General features: G+C 35.4%; 2 protein-coding genes across 13 annotated transcripts in view; one reads left to right on the plus strand and one right to left on the minus strand.

The window, feature by feature from the left end:
• Positions 1-5,740, plus strand: part of LOC127411912 (neogenin-like) — a 251,656-nt gene extending 245,916 nt beyond the window's left edge. For 6 of the 12 annotated variants that reach the window (XM_051647809.1, XM_051647818.1, XM_051647887.1 and 3 more), the window contains 2 exons: positions 736-872; positions 3,246-5,740. In XM_051647809.1, the coding sequence (XP_051503769.1) occupies positions 736-872; positions 3,246-3,329 (221 nt within the window). In that variant the 3' untranslated portion in view covers positions 3,330-5,740. Of the gene's footprint in view, positions 1-735; positions 873-3,136 lie in introns of all 12 variants that reach the window. The other 6 variants (XM_051647826.1, XM_051647906.1, XM_051647853.1 and 3 more) reach the window with 4 other exon arrangements.
• A 2,301-nt stretch (positions 5,741-8,041) lies between these two features.
• Positions 8,042-16,023, minus strand: LOC127412115 (40S ribosomal protein S17-like). The gene is made up of 5 exons (XM_051648207.1): positions 15,931-16,023; positions 13,759-13,910; positions 11,308-11,413; positions 8,362-8,427; positions 8,042-8,164 (listed from the first exon to the last, which is right to left on the minus strand). The coding sequence occupies exons 1-5, from the start codon at positions 15,931-15,933 to the stop codon at positions 8,087-8,089; spliced, it is 405 nt and encodes a 134-aa protein (XP_051504167.1). The 5' UTR covers positions 15,934-16,023; the 3' UTR covers positions 8,042-8,086.
• Between the last annotated feature and the right edge of the window lie 1,336 nt (positions 16,024-17,359).

The raw sequence follows: 17,359 nt of genomic DNA on the forward strand, positions 1-17,359 counted from the left end.
AATGATATTCAAATTGCGATATATCCAAGTGTGATAATTAAACTGCAAAATTAAAAGTGATGCATGCTTCACAATTAAAGTGTTAAGCCAGCCTGCTCATGCATTGAAAACACCTCATTACGATCATCATGCATATGATCCCATACTTCCATTTGTGATATTTTATAGTTTTGATGACTTAACTAATATTCTAAAATGAGGAAGATAGTAAACTTGTCTAAACCTTTGACTGCTGGTGTACATTTATCGAAATGATCAGTTAGCAATGCCATTGCTGGATTTACATAGGTCAAATATAGTACCATCCGTCTTATCAGTATTGAGCTGTAAAAAGTTTTCTTGCTAACCAATATTTACCCTCTTCCAAGCAGCAAATGAGGGGATTAAATTAATGAATGCCTCCTGGTTTAAGTGAAACTGTGTCGTCAGCATAGAGATGATAAGAAATGTTATGTTTGTGGAAATTGAGCCCAAAGGACACGTATACAGTGAGAATAATCTAGGACCTAGAACTGAGCCTTGCGGGACACCAGAATTTAGAGGAGCTGCAGAGGAAGACAAATTTCAAAAACTGCTGGAAGAATTTCTGTGTTTAAGATAGGAACCAATTTCGGATGTATGTCCTCTCTCTACAAACAATTTAAAAGAATTTGATGGTTTGGGCATCTTTACAAAGATTTGTTGGGAAATAGAATGCAATAATACTAATGGAACTGACTTGTGCTACTGTTATAGGGCCGCACTCGGTTAAGACAGCTTCTATCGGTACACTAGGAAGGACGCGAACTCCCATGCCTGTCATAGTGCCAAATGCACCGGACATGTCGGACAGCAGCAGACTGCATGAAGATGGCGGGAGCGTGAGTACTTCTGTTAGTATCTTTATACTTCTATAAGCCAGTAATGGCCAAAAATATTGGCACCCTTGGTAAATATGAGCAAATATGAGTTTATCCTTTTGATCTTTGATCTAACCTTTAATTGAAGTAAAATAATTGAAAGAGGTGAAATATCTCAATACTTAATATTTTCCTCCAAAACACGTTGGCCACAATTATTGGCCCCCCTAGAAATTCTTATGAGTAAAATATGTCTGTAGTATATTTCCATTCATATTTTACATTTTTTTAATGCACCTGGGTGACTAGGAACATGAAATTATTCAGCCATGACTTCCTCCCAGGGGTATAAATATGAGGTAACACACAGGCCAAATCCCCTTAATCATCCATCACAATGGGTTAGATTAAAGAATATAGTTCTGATGTGCGGCAAAAGGATGTTGAGCTTCACAAAATGGGAAGTGGCTATAAGAAAATAGCCAAAGCATTTGAAAATGGCCATTTGCACCATCAGGGCAAAAATGAACAAGTTCCAATCAACTGGAGATCTTAAGAATCGGCCTGGAAAAGGACACGTGTCTATATTGTCTCCACGCACAGTGAGGAGGATGGTTCAAGTGGCCAAAATGATCACAGCTGGAGAATTGCAGGAAGTAGTTGGGTCTTGGGGTCAGAAAGTCTCAAAAAAATATCAGACATCACCTACATCACCACAAGTTGTTTGGGAGGGTTTCAAGAAAAAAAGTCTCAGCTCTCATCCAACAACAAACTCAAGCATCTTCAGTTTGCCAGACACTACTGGAACTTCAAACGGGACCGGGTTCTATGGTCAGATAAAACAAAAAATGAGCTTTTTGGCAGCAAACACCAGAGATGGGTTTGGCGCACACAGAGATGTAGTAGTACCCCATGCCCATGGTTAAATGTGGTGCTTTAATGTTGTGGGGCTGTTTTTCTGCCAGAGGTCCTGGACATCTTGTTCAGATACATGGCATCACGGACTCTAACAAATACCAACAGATAAAAAAATCAAAACCTGACTGCCTCTGCCAGAAAGCTTACAATGGGCCCTGGTTGGATCTTCCAGCAGGACAATGATCCAAAACAAACATCAAAATCAACACAAAAATGGTTCACTGACCACAAAATCAATGTTCTGCCATGGCCATCCCATTCCCCTGACCTGAACCCCATAGAGAATTTGTGGGGTGAGCTGAAGAGTAGAGTCCACCAACATGGACCTCTGAATTTGGAGGATCTGAAGAGATTTTGTATGGAAGAATGGTCTCAGATCACTTGCCAGGTGTTCTCCAACCTCATTAGGCATTATAAAAGAAGACTCAGAGCTGTTATCTTAGAAGTAAAGTATTGAATAAAAGGGTGCCAATAATTATGGCCAATGCATTTTAGGTAGAAAAATCTTTATTTAATAATGAGATATTTCCCCTGGTTCAATTGTTTTACTTCAATTAAAGGTTAGATTTTTGTGATTTTTTTAATGAAAGATCAAAAGGATAAGCAATGCAGATTTTTTTCACAGCCTTCTTTGCTCATATTTACCAAGGGTGTCAATATTTTTGGCCACAACTGTATATATATATATATAATTTGTACTTATTTGAATATTTAAATAATTATCTTAATTATTTAATGAAAATATTTATTTAACAAAAAAAATTTTGATCACATTTTAGCTTTTTAAAAATTAACAAATTGCATGTATCCTATAAATAAATATGTCCTGAAATACTATATATATATATATATATATACTGTGTGTGTGTGTGTGTGTGTGTGTATATATATATATATGGTATACGGTATATACGGTATATATGTATATATAAATCACCACAGTTTACTTAAGTTTGATATTGTGATAAAAGCAATATGATTTCCATCTTTAAAAATTGTAACGAGGACAAAAAATTTTAAGTATAGTAAGAATGTCTTATTAGTTACTTAGAATTAGGAATGATCCTGTTTTGTTTTATCCTGTATGTCTTGAATAGATTTACATTTTTCAATTATGTTCGTTTAAATGTAAAATAAAATGTTAACTTTTTTCTTCTCTCTCAAATCTTTACCCGCTTTCCCTTTTTAACGGCTGTTTTTATTGCCCGCTTATTAAAATGTATTATAATTTTGTGATTGTATGAAATTAATTTATTGAAAATGCTGAATGTTTCTCGTTTGTTCTGCATTATGCACCACACTACCAAACCCCCTCTATCAAATTACCAATGCTTGTGGCTGTGCTGTGTGATTACCCATTTGCTTTTTGCTTTCTGCAGTACCATTGACCCTCCCTTCCTAAACCCCCATTTAACCCAAACCCCAGCTCACCCTAACATACCCCACCCTTCGTCCCCACCCCGCAGTAACCTTCTTCCTGTGCCTCAGAATTATGAGACGGACGAGTTATCGGAGGAAATGGCCCATCTGGAGGGCTTAATGAAGGACCTAAACGCCATCACGACAGCCTGAGCACAATCCTCACACTAACACTAGCCCTCACCTGCCACAGGGGGATGTTCAACACAGAGGAGTTCTCAATCATTCACTAAATGGAGAGAGACAGAGAGTGAGAGTGTAAAAACATGGACGTTTACTTTGCTTTCTCTCAGGAAGGACAAACCCATCTTGAGGACAGTGGACATTCTGAGAAAAGAACAGCCAGTTCCTTCAAACAAATGATTGTGATTTATTTTTTCCTCAGCGGAAAAGTTCAGTCATCCTCAAACTTTTCCTTTGGTTTCAATGGAGTCCGTTTTCAAAAGACTCATTTTATTACTCTGTGGGGAAAAAAAGGAGAAGTACAATATGCTGGTGTATGTGTTGGTGCTCATAAGGCACAATTTACAGTGTTTCATTTGTATCTTTTCTTTGTATGTTGTTTTTGTTGTTGTTGTTGTATCCATATACACCGATCAGCCACAACATTAAAACCACCTGCCTAATATTGTGTAGGTCCCCTCATGCCAACAATCATGCCATGGTCCAAATCACTAAGATCACATTTTCTCCATTCTGATGGTTGATGTGAACATTAACTGAAGCTCCTGACCTGTATCTGCATGATTTTATGCACTGCACTGCTGCCACACGATTGGCTGATTAGATAATTGAATGGATGATTGTTGGTGCCAGTTGGGCCGGTTTGAGTATTTCAGTAACTGCTGATCTCCTGGGATTTTCACACACAACAGTCTCTAGAGTTTACTCAGAATGGTGCCAAAAACAAAAAACGTCCAGTGAGCGACAGTTCTGTTGACAAAAACGCCTTGTTGATGAGAGAGGTCAACAGAGAATGGCCAGACTGGTTCGAACTGACAAAGTCTACGGTAACTCAGATAACCACTCTGTACAATTGTGGTGAGAAGATTAGCGGGTGCTGATTTGGCGGCACAATATAGGCAGGTGGATTTAATGTTGTGGCTGATTGGTGTATATATTGCCCACTCCCCCCTGTTCCAGTGAGGTAAATTTTTGACATTTTTATTTCTGCAAGTCATTTTGTATTAAGCATTTTTAATGTGCCATGTCTTATTATTTTCTTTAAAATGTTTTGTATTGTTTTATATGCATACAGTATACACCTATCATTTTGTATATATGTTTAAAACAGGCTCATGTTTTTAACCCCTATTGACCACCATACGACAGTTTCCGTTCAGTCAAATGCTGCTTTTTCCTTTTGCATTCTGTAACATTGATTTCCCCTTGTACGAACAGGGGCTGTTCAGACCGAACACGTTCTTGCGTTATAAAATCTAGATGCAGCGCTATGAATAACAGAACAATTAAAAGAATGGGCACAGTGCAGGTGTCTCAAGATGTGATTTTAAACGGTTTAAATGTTCTTTTAACATGACACAGTGTCTAAAAAAGGCAGTGTTTATGCGTGAGACACTGATAAATGTGAGACGTGCTGCAGTGGTCAAAGATGTCCATCTAGCGCATGTTTACTTTGCAAAAAATGGTTAAAAACAAAAACAACGGCACGAACAGATGCAAAACAAGTTCGGTGTGAACGGTCTCTTATGCCTTTTGTTTAAAATGGGAGTTCCCTTCAGAAATTGCCTACATTTGTCTAGAATGACAAATCAGTAGCTGTTGTTTTCAAAGAGGGAATTAAGTTTTCATTCAAAATGTTTATCAATCTTTATCACATAACACTAATATTTAGTCTGTAATGTTGAAATGTCTCTCTGTCTGTACGATATCATAGACCTCGATCACATATGCTGTCAGCCTTTGGTGCTGAAACTCAAAACTTTAGGTTATACCAGTGTCAGAAATTACTTTTTTTTTAATATTATCATTATTAAGTGGCAATATTTGCCCCCTGGAATAGAGTTTCGGGAACTTTTTAATTTTTATGAGGGCGTATATTTTCTAACGTATAACTGAAAATGTGTTGTCCATGTTAAATACTTTAATTGAAATGTTAATCATAACCCAGAACTAGACAAGCCTAAAATTGAATATTAATAAATATATACAATGCTAAAAAAAATTTTTTTTAAAATTACAGTTTAAATAATATGGAATTACATCACTGACAAATGTCTTTGAAAAAAAAAAATGCACTGAAATGGCACTAATTGAAATATAAAAGTGTTGCATTAACAGTACTTGTATTTTCTGGGGACGCCGTATATTTAAGCTGTTAATATTTCAATTGAAAAAAATTGCATCATTAAAAATTCAATAACAAATGGTCACTTTCCAAAGTTCAAAACCAAAATATTCAGTTATATTAAAATTTCATCTTTATTGTTGATCAAGTAATATTAGGTCCATTATATTTCACTTTGCCTCTAATATTTCAGTGGTTCAAATTTTGTTGGAAATTCAACCTTGTATATCCTGGCATTGCAGGAAAAGCAGTAGAGTGCTGATGCACAATCTTCACTTGCTGCTACTAGACTTCACCACTAGGTGGGGCAACCAGGTGTCGATGAAGACCAAGAGTAACAGGGAGAGGAAGTCAACAAATAAACCTTAAATCAATTAAACTAATTTGACAATAAAGTCAAATTTAAACTTTTTCTTCAGTGTTTCTGCTTTAAAGCAATAGTTTCTTGCTTTAATTAAAGCAATTTTCCAAACAAGAGTTGAATTACTCAAAAATACCTGGTTTAATCATCTTAAAAGCAGAGTTATATCCTCTTGGGTTGACTGCAATGATTGGGTAAGCATTCACTGTGAACAAATGTATATAACAAGATAAATGGCAGTCTGAGTTTGAACTGCCTCACTCAGATAAAACGGAAGATGAAACACATAGTAAAGTGGTGTCAAACTGAAGAAACTGTTGAAAATGTCTTTGTCAAATTTGTTTAATTGATTTATCAAAATTGGCAATTGTCCTTGACGTCTCCGTTACTCTTGGTCTTCATTGACACCCGGTTGCACCACCTAGTGGTGAAGTCTAGTAGCAGCAAGTGAAGATTGTGCATCGGCACTCTACTGCTTTTCCTGCAATGCCAGAATATTCAAGGTTGAATTTCCAACTAAATTTGAACCACTGAAATATTAGAGGTAAATTTGAATAGTGATATATAACCATGCTTGACCAAATAATACCTGTCGAATAATGAAGATGAAATTAAAATAACTGAATATTTTAAGTTAATATTACAGAATTTTTAATGAGGAAATTTTGTTTGAAATCTTTTTAATTGAAATATTCACAGCTTAAATATACAGCCACATGAAACTGAATCCCCCCAAAATGCAAGCACTGTTAATGCAATGGGTTATTTTTTTAAATGAGCTCAATTCAGTGTGCTTTTGTCATTTCAAAGATATTTGACATAAATATACTTCCATAATAATATACCGGGCAATTTTGGCCTGAGCCCTGGTCAATTTCTGACACTGGGTTATACAAATAAATAAATGATAAATAAACACAATTGGTACTTATGAAAATGCTTTACATAGTTTATTTTTGCTTAAAGGAGCTTGTTGCATTTCTTATGTAATGAATTAATGGATGACAACATTCACTGTGAGATTTTACCCTCTGTGTTTTTCATGCAACACAGTGCAAATTCTTCTTTATATACACATACATACATATACAGGACTCCCAGTGTTCATTTTTGATTTTCCATTAAGTTTCTTTATCTATTTGTTTCATATGAAGTACTTGTATAGATTTTTAATGTGAAAAGCATAAAACCCAACTTTTCCTACCCTGCTGGATATGGTTTTGAGCTGTCATTTTACCCAAAGAAAATATGTAACAGCAGTCATAATTGTTTTATGAATTTAATGTCTCAAACATTTTCATTCTTGACTGTAATACATTCTGGGTCATGTTGAAGGAACACGTTGAAAAGCTTGGTAAAAAAAAAAACTTTACCTATTTGGGTTAACATGTTACATTGTAGACAGTCAAACCTTTATTGCAGTTTTTCAACAATTTCAAGAAAAGATAAAAATAAAAAACATTTTTACATATCCTGTTTTGAATATAAAGCTCTATTTGTGTATTGTAGTGTAATAGTTTAGTATAGGCAGCTGGTCTTACGTTCTTTTGCCTCTGAAATGATATTTGAGCGGCAGGTTTTACTGTGTTGCATATACAGAATTCTGTTGCTTATTTCTGTACAAAGATTTTCTTGCTGTCTATAGAATACTCTGTGGCTTTTTTTAAAAATATTCCAAAACATTGTTTTTGTTGTCTCTTATTTTACATGCAAATGCTTATTTTTAACGTTGCTTTTCCATTTTTCCAGGATTCCGTCACAATAAATTTCTACGACTTTTCCGGGGGTTTTTTTTATATCATAAATTTTAAAACGTTTATAGAGACTGAGAGCCATTTCTAGCAGATGAAATATTTAGAAAAATCGAAAAAACATTTCACTCTTAAAATAATGAAAATTTCTATATTGTAACTTTCATAACTTTTTCAGGCTTTGCAGTGATGTCCAATTTTTCTGTGACTATGGGAACTCTGGTTTGTAAATTAGATTCCAGGTTTATGACATGTTTCTAGACTGTTTACTATTACAGTAACACAAGTAGAGTTTAGAGCACACGGTTAGCTAACATGCTTTAACATGTAATTATAAGATCACTGTAACTACAAAAAGTTAGATCAGAGACTTTGTCTTTGCATGTAAGAGTTATTTTTGAGAAAGGTGAAGACCAAAAATGCAGAAAAGATGACTTCACAAAGATGTTTTTTGCAGTCTTTATTATCTCTTGATAAATTACACACACATCTAGACTCCTCTGGGTGTTTTGAAGTTCATTCCAACACTTGGCTGGGTGACCTGCAGGTTGGAGAGGCTGGCAAAGTCCTGCAATTGGAGAAAGACGAGTTAGTATACACTCGTCAAAACAAGTGTACTGCTGTACTGATATTTTACTGACATCTCATGAACATGTTTGCTAAATTTGGTTTCCAGGTTATTTGCCAGTCAGCACCAATTTTTGATCAATTTCAAAAGTAAACAACTCCACAAGTTAAACTCCAATTATGATCAAATCCACTTACGAGAATCTTCAACATCTCCTTTGTGTCTGGGTCTACTTCAATCATCTCCTGATCCAAAGCAGAAACCTGAAATCACAAAATACACACAAAAGGTACATGAGCCTATATGACAAGCACAGTACTGTTCATATGTGTGTTGAGTGGCATAACGACTGCATGTGCAGGACCACAATAGCTTAGCTCAGGGGTGTCAAACTCTGTTTCAGCCTGGGTCAGAGCAACAGGTCCGAAATATCCCACGATCCATAACGTGACGTTTTAATGAACTCATATGCATCTTGTATACATGTAATTAAACTATTATAATTTTGCACTAAACAGTCTAAATGTATTAAAATACACTGAACTAACAATATTAAGAGGAAAATGCCAATGCTTGGATATCTTAAGTGTATTAATTTAAATTATTTCCCCACATTTTTTTGTGTTACCCTCAACTCATAGAGCCCACACCCAAGACTCTATGATACTGAGGTCACTATGGCTCAGGTCCTAGGGTTGCCACGGTGTACGGTGTCACCGGTTTTACTATGTACAAGGGAGAACACCGGTGTGAAATTTTATACCGGGTAAAAGGGGGAAACATTATGAATTGAACTTCCAATATCAATACAATAGCCTAACGAATAGAATAGCCTTAAATAAAGAATAGTTTGTGACCCATGATAAATGAACCTAAATAATGCATTGAAAGACAGATGTTCTTTACCAACGTATCAAATTACACAGGCAGCAAAGTATGCACACTGACAGAAGACGTTTAATTGCAGGTAGCAAATATAATGTGCATGGTGGGTAACCGTAAGATGTCTCGGATTCAGAATGACACAAGAAATGCTGTTAGTTACACAGACACACGCTTGAAGAAACACATTTTATTATATTTTTAAGAACTGATGACAGAAAAGCGTCTATGTGCATGTCTGACGTGCTGTTTGTTCGGAGGCGTGCAGAACATGCGTATGTAAAAGTTTCTCACTCTTTCTTTGTTTCAGTCTTCTGAAAATGTTATGCAAGAATAGTATCATCTATGAGAATGCTGCAAATGTCCTCAGACCATCTCCACAGCAGTTCATTGTGAGCGCAACTCTGCAGGGTCACTTTATATATAGCCTATACATCTGTGATTAAATCATTAAATAATATTAAACACGTTCAACTCGAACCATGATTTATGTTCCAGTGATTATCATCATTATAATTATTATGTTTACATTTATAATTGTTTTTAGATCTTAATTTGTATTAGTAATTTTCCACCTGTTGTCACAGAAGTATACTTGCGTGTCGGTAAATGGAAAGGTGGTTATGTGATTTTTCTTTTTTTTTTTGTCCACTTTATTTTAATCGCTTTTTCATTTTGTTTGAAGTGCAATTTGAATTTAGAAATGTCTTTTATTTAAAAAATGAAAAACTTAAACCAATGAATTTAATTTGCATTGCAGAATCACTAAAGCAAGAATATTCACCGATCCCTCAGCCGGGAGGTTGACGATATAATAGGATAGTGATTTTTTTTTTAAATATGAATATTGTGAACATATTTCTTGCATATCGCCCAGCCCTAGGAGGGAACAAAAATTCATTCAAAGTCATTACTCTTCTGAAGTAGCTAAACTGGGTCCTGGGATGAAAAGTAATAAAACACCAACATCAAACCCGCAACAACCCACAATAAGTGATGTATTTGCCCGGACAACGAAATACCCGACCGGTAGCCCATGATGGAGAGAATGCATGGATGAAGTAGGTTTGCTGCCAAAGAGATTTTGCCCTTCGCCCTGTTGAAAAGCCATCTTTCAAAAAGTTGAACAACACACATTTTAATTGCACTTTTTTTCAGTTTCGTTACAATTTTTCGTTAAAATAAATACAAAATAAAGTTCAAAGTTTGAAAAAAAAAAGCTGCCTTGCATTATTGTGTAGGCTACTGCTTAACGAAAACTTACCCTATAGTACCACTTAGCATCCAATCAGCGGTAATACCGGTGTTAGTCGGTTTGAATGTGAACAAATTATGATATCGTGTCAAGTCTATCAGGTCCCGCCTTCCCTGGGTTTCCATTCACGTATTTTTATGTGCATTCTGGGATATTGCATAAAAACTGCTGGATGGGAACACCAAGGTGCGAATAAAATCTCCAAAATGTGCATAAAAATCATATGCACTCGCTTGAGGTGAATAAATGTTTTATTTGATAAGAAGAAACGCGCATAAACTATGATGGAAACACATTTACCAAATAAACTCCTATTGAATTTATTAGGAATACAAGATGCGCATTTTTAAAAAAAAGTCACGTGACTGAACAATTTCATAACTGGACTAACCAGATGACAAACCATCGCATCCAAAATGTTGCTCTGGTCATCCTGAAATAATGGTGTCCTGAAAATCCAAAGAGTTTGCAGAGCGAATAGGTCGAATAAAAATTTGAACTGTGCCAAAGAGAATGTTTATGGACACTTCTGAAAAATATATTATACATCCACAAGGCAAAGACATAAGGAGGAACACACATACACATAGTGCTCCCAGAACTGTGTGATGAGCATGGGCAGGCCAAAGTCACTTCTAAATCACATCTTTTTCTGCCCAGCATTAGCATAATCACAGACGTGAACTTTTTTTTTTTTTTTTTTTTTTGCATATAGGGTGGGAATTAAAAGTTTGACAGAGACACATTGATGGGGCCAAGTGTAAATGGAATGTGCTTATTCAATCGGATAGCAATCTGATCAGTAAAAACACATTAAGTGACCAAGTGTAAATATCCCTTTAGTAGGAGCAATAGTAAACGTGATGCTTGCTTTAAGTTTTAATTAATAAACAAGCGAATATAGGAGGTGGGCGATGTGCAGAATTGGACATATTCAAACGATAGTAATAGACTCTGTTTGGACCTTCTGATGACTTCATATTAAGTGTCTTGAACTCTCACTGACCTCAGGGACGTAGTTATCTCGTCTCTCTCTCTCCTCCTCCTGTAGTTTGATGGAGATGCCTCTGACTGGACCTCTCTGAATGCGCTTCATCAGATGAGTCACATAACTGCAGACAGTGCAAACAGACAGCAAAAACGTGTTTCAATGTAAAGGCACCACCCAAAACCACCACAATGTAAAAGCACCTGCTTCCCCTTAACAAAACAAACAAAAACCAAAAAACAATGGTACAGGGACGATATCAGATGGTAACACTATGGTACTGAATTGATTACTATATTCATGTAGCGTGATATTGTTGCATTTCAATGGCTTTTCCAGTCATTAACACTTACTGACTAAGGATTGCTTAAAAATCATTTTTCAGAGATTAAGGAGGCAGATTTCCATTTGTATGTCAGGTACCAATTTTATAATAATAATACCACCTTACATTTATATAGCGCTTTTCTAGGCACTCAAAGCACTTTACATAGTATAGGGGGAATCTCCTCAACCACCACCAGTGTGCAGCATCCACCTGGATGATGCGATGGCAGCCATAGTGCACCAGAACGCTCAGAACACACCAGCTATTGATGGAGAGGAGAGTAGAGTGATGTAGCCAATTAATGGATGGGGATTATTATGAGGCCATGATTGAGAAGGGCCAATGGGGGGAATCTGGGATTTTTAATGACCACAGACAGTCAGGACCTCGGTTTAACATCTCATCCAAAAGACGGTGCCTTTTTAAAGTATAGTGTCCATGAATGAATAGGAAATATTTTAAAGGAATATTCCGGGTTCAATACAAGTTAAGCTTAATCGACAGCATTTGTGGCATAACACTGATTACCACAAAAAAATATTTCAACTTCATTTCTTAAAGCAAAAATCTGGGTTCCAGTGAGGCACTTTCAATGAAAGTGAATGGGGCGCATTTTTAAACGTAAAAATACTCACTGTTTCCAAAGTATAGCCACAAGATATAAACAATATGCGCGTTAACATGAATTTAGGGTACGTTTACATGACAACGATGTACTAAAAATAGAAACGTTTTTGAAAAGCTTCACGTACAGACGACAACGTTGTCAAAACAATCCCCTTTCACACGGATCCACGAAAACAAATAAAAACGCTGTATTATGCATGCCAGGTCGGTAGTTGGCGATGTCACTTTGTAAAGAAACACTACGCGCCTGCACACACATGCGTTCTTCCACAGAGCGGTGAATACAAACAATGAAGATGGCGATCGCTGGTCGTAGTAGTGATGCAGTAAATCTACACTTTGCTGGAGAAGCGTCAATAAACTCAAAATCTTGAGCAGCACAAACATAGTCCTGTAGTCCGCCATTGTAGTTTTGAATGTCTCGCGCGTTGTTTTCAAGTACTCCTGCGCATGCCTATAGACTGAACACGTAATACGCGTGCGCATGACGTCATTGTTTTCACAAATTCGCGTTTTTGTATGTTTACATAGAGACGATAACGGCATCGTTTTCAAAAACTTGCACTTTGAAACCCGTTTTCAAAAGTTTGCGTTTTCAGGCCCCAAAATGCCGTTGTCGTGTAAACGGCCCCTTAGTGTGATGAAATCACTTATTAAACTCTTTGTGTGAAGTTATAGCCAATGTTACAACTTAGTGCCATGACAATGCAACAACATAAACCCTTAAACAACCGTAAAAACGATTATTTATATAACTCAAATAATACGTTTTAAATTCATGTAAGTGCTTTTATAAAATTATAAGTGTCACATTTCTGCCTTTAAACAGTCCAAAAATTGTCCCCATTCACTTCCATTGTAAGTGTCTCAATGTAACCTCGTTTTTTTTTTTGGTTTTTTCTGTTTTTTTAAGAAATGGAGATGATTCAAAATTAATTTTAGTGGTATTCAACATTATGCCACAAATTCCGTCAATTTAGCTTAACTTGTATTGAACCCAGAATATTCCTTTAAACAATTAAAATACTTGTGTACAAATGTCTCCAATGAAATCCTCAACAGACAGACGGACGGTTTTACAGGCAAGTTTTATTCTTTATAAGCACTAACAAAAAGCAATATCTAACAAATAAAGCATTGTATTAAATAAAGCTTTCATGACGCTTCCAGGCATGGACATCAGAACAGTACAATTCTGACATTTCTAGGTTTTCCATATTCACGGGAACCCTGTCCAAAGTACTTCAAAAATGTATGACCAGCTCCATCGGAGTCATTTTGACCCAAAAACACCGAGTTTTATGCACTATAGTAAGGAAAGTCTAAACTTTCTAACGGTATTGTGTTTCTACTCTTCTCTAGATATGATCATTTACATGTTGGCTGACGTAATCATTGAAATACTTTCCTTTTTAATTTAGTGCAAACACTCAAAATGTGTTACTGCGACAAAGTGACTGAAAATGATGGAGCAGGTCACATACTGTCCGTCTCTGGAGAGCTTTTCTACTCACCCCGCTATCTTGTTCCGCAGAGGTTTGCTGGGGATGATGGCGATCTCCTCACACACCCTCTTGTTGATGTGGAAGTCATTGCCCAGACGGGTGTAGTACTTCTCTATGATGACCCGAGCAGCTTTCTTCACCGTCTTCGTCCTCACACGTCCCTGTCAACACAGTAGCACACTAGGATGAATTAGGGTCACACGGGACCTTTTTGCAAGTTCAAATGCATTTTATCAGAGATTGTGTCTCAGACTACCCTGCCCTGATAGCACACGTACATCACCCAGTCGTCTACATGATGTATGCGTTTACATCTGGAAGATGCATTTTCCGTTGTTTGTTCATCTGCAATACGTCTAAAAGACGTACGTCAACAGTTATGTCTCAGATGTCAATAAGACATTCAGCAGATGTTTTTAAGACGTTTATGATTTATATTTGTAAATCTGATCTTTTTAAGATGCTTAGCAGATGTTATTTAGATTGTGATGCTTTCCAGATTAAAAGATCAAAAACGGACATATCGGAGATGCACGTGTGTTATCTGGGTAAAACTTACCCAAAACACATATCGCTTCAGACAGGAAAGTGATATGAGTGGTGTGAATGACAATGAGGGAATACTGGAGGTGCATTTGTTAATGAATCAATGTTTTTTTTAACAAATCTTTTTAGTTCAATTCCATCGTTTTGAATCAGATGAATCAATGATTTAATGACTCACTCATTACACATTAAAAACGCTCATTTATAGCCGTAATCTGCAGAAATAGCGACTGAACGAATCTCTTTGGTAAACAGCTTCGAAAGACTTGAGTCAGTGAAAAGAATCAAACTCCCCACCACTTCTAGGCAAATGTTATTTTTGTTAACGAAAACTAAAAATGTTCATTAACTGAAATAAAAAATGTAACATGTTTGTAAAAAAACTTTTAACTCAACTAAAATACTCCAAACAAAAATTTAAAAAAAGACTTCAAATCAATTGTAATTTTTGATACACAGTATATTATAAAATTTGAAACGTTGAAAATCCACCTTCATTAGACATAAAAATGCTACTAGACGGCGTTAACAAAAGACAAAACAGCCCTAAAGATTTAACAACGTTGAGCATATTTACATTATATCAGTAAACATTTTTTGGCAGTAGTTACGCAGCCACCGATAATGGATTTTGCCGATACCAATAGCCATGGTGGTAATATAGGCCGATAACCGATATATAATAAGCCGATAGTTTTTAAAATCAATTATAATACGTCACACACACACACAAAAAACTTTACTCTTTACTATGGCAGGCAAAGACAAGGAGTCCAAAATGAATAAAATCCCAGATGCATTTTGTTCAACCAAAATCCCAAAACTAAAAAAAAAAAAAAAAAACTTGGTTCATAGCGCGGAGCTTTTAAGTATAAACAAGCCTGAAACACACCAGGGACTCTTATTTTGAAATGACGAAATAATAAAAATAATATCGGCAACTACCTGAATACATTTTTACCAATAGTTCCAAAAAGCGACTATCAGCACCGATTAATCAGTAAAACCGATATATCGGTCTCTCTATTTGGCAGCCATACTTAGAAATTTAATTAAACTAGAAACTAACAATACTAACTAACAACACCAAACTAAACATTAAATAAAAAAACAAACTAAACTAAAACCAGAAAACTAAACCAAAATAGTTAAAGACTGCAAACCAACGTAAACTAAACTAACTTGTAATGACCAATAAAAAATAAAATAGAAATAAAAACTCAAAAACTATAATAAACCTGCTTCTAGTGACTTTTTATATATCTTAATGTTGTTTTAATTTTTTTTACATTAATAAAGGGTTAATAAAGTGTTTATCTTTGATCGAATAAGTCACGCATGTTTACATTATCACAACATTTAAGACGATTTGTCCAAAACACTCTCAAGCGCAGTTTAACATTTGCACCCGATACACTGAAACTTAATGGTGTCAATCGGAAGATCACTAGATGTGTCAGACTTGGATTATTTTACATCATCCTTCAACACGGCAATGCCAATCGTTAAAACACTAGGTAAACACGAATCTTGAATATGTTAACTAAACAATCTGGTGCTTTAGAAAACGTCTCAAACTGAAAACAAAGAGGATTTGGTTGGATTGACAAGTGTTCCGCCGTGAAACATACGCACCATTTTGACCCGGTCTAGAGGAAAGGAGTTTAAAGTTGAACGGAGCGGAAGTTTGTAGAGCTCAACCGGAAGTCAAATAAAAGTCCCGGAACAGCTCTGTTAGGAAATACAAATAGTGCTGTTCAATTCATGCCAAGATCAATTTGCCCACATTACATATAACATCAGTAACTAAATAAGGAATACACTAAATGAAAAGAAGGCTAGAGGTAAAGAAGGTACAAGAGGATGCACATTGATTATACATGTTGACATTTCTGGGACTTTTATGTACCGTAGGAGACGTAATCAGCCTAAAAAAATAAATAAAAAAAAAAGCACAAAAATTATTTTAAACAAAATATAAATGTATGTATAAAAAACTCCAAGTATAATAAACAAATTCACAATATGTTTGACAATTTTTTAATAAATAAAATAAAAATAACCCTAAACTCAATAGTCTTAGTGTGTGTTATTATAGTTTTGGATTTTTAATTTAGTTTGTATTTCTATTTTTTATTCAATTTGTAATAACAATTTAGTTTAGTTTTCGTTATTTTTCACAGTTTGCCTGTTAGTTTTAGTTTAGTTTTCTCCGTGTTTAGTAGTTTCAGTTTAGTTTTTATTTTAGTTTTAGTATTTTTTATTTATTTATTTATTTATTTATTTATGGCAGCCAAAGCTGAGCGTTCACTGGTGTAATTTAAAAAGTCTAACATCATTTCAATTCTAAGAGCAGTCTTGTGTTACCTCTATCTAGTGGTATTTTCATGTTTAATGTGGATTGTAAATGTTGCAAATTTTATAATATAGGATGAATGTAGATAAAGTGACAAAGGACATTTAAGCTTGATCCACATTGTATCCAAATGTATTTCCTTAAATGATTCTAAATCATTACTAAACTAATCTTTGGGGAGTAAAAAAATAAATAAAATCAAAGGAATAGTTCATCCAAAAATGTCATCCCAGATGTGTATGACTTTCTTCTGTTGAACACAAACAAAGATTTTTAGGAGAATATCTCAACTCTGTGGGTTCATACAATGCAAATGAATGGTGATCAGAACTTTGAAGCTCCAAAAAGCACATGAAGGCTGCATAAAAGTAATCCATACGACTCCAGTTGTTTAATCCATGTCTTTAGAAGTGATATGATAGGTGTGGGTGAGAAACAGATCAATATTTAATTCTTTTTTTACAGTAGATCTTGACATCAGCTGTCTCCTTGGCCATCATGATTTCAAGCTTGATTATATTTCCCAGCACCATCTAGCACTCTGTGGACTCTACTAGAGAGTGTAATCGAGCTTGAAATCATATTCGTTCTGTGGACTGCAACTGCAAGATGTACAGTGAAAAAGGAGCTACATTTTGGTCTGTTCTCACCCTAAACAGATTAGATCACTTCAGAAGACATGGATTAAACCACTTATGGATAACTTTT

This window comes from Myxocyprinus asiaticus, chromosome 2, assembly GCF_019703515.2.
Source record: "Myxocyprinus asiaticus isolate MX2 ecotype Aquarium Trade chromosome 2, UBuf_Myxa_2, whole genome shotgun sequence".
In the NCBI taxonomy this organism is placed as follows: Eukaryota; Metazoa; Chordata; class Actinopteri; order Cypriniformes; family Catostomidae; genus Myxocyprinus; species Myxocyprinus asiaticus.

What these genes read in the sequence shown, in the direction of transcription:
- LOC127412115 (XM_051648207.1), bottom strand. An exon ending in CTGCGGAACAAGATAGCGGG is followed by an intron (nt 11,414 to 13,758) that starts GTGAGTAGAAAA and finishes CACTGTCTGCAG; the next exon opens with TTATGTGACTCATCTGATGA. An exon ending in GAGATAACTACGTCCCTGAG is followed by an intron (nt 8,428 to 11,307) that starts GTCAGTGAGAGT and finishes TTGTGATTTCAG; the next exon opens with GTTTCTGCTTTGGATCAGGA.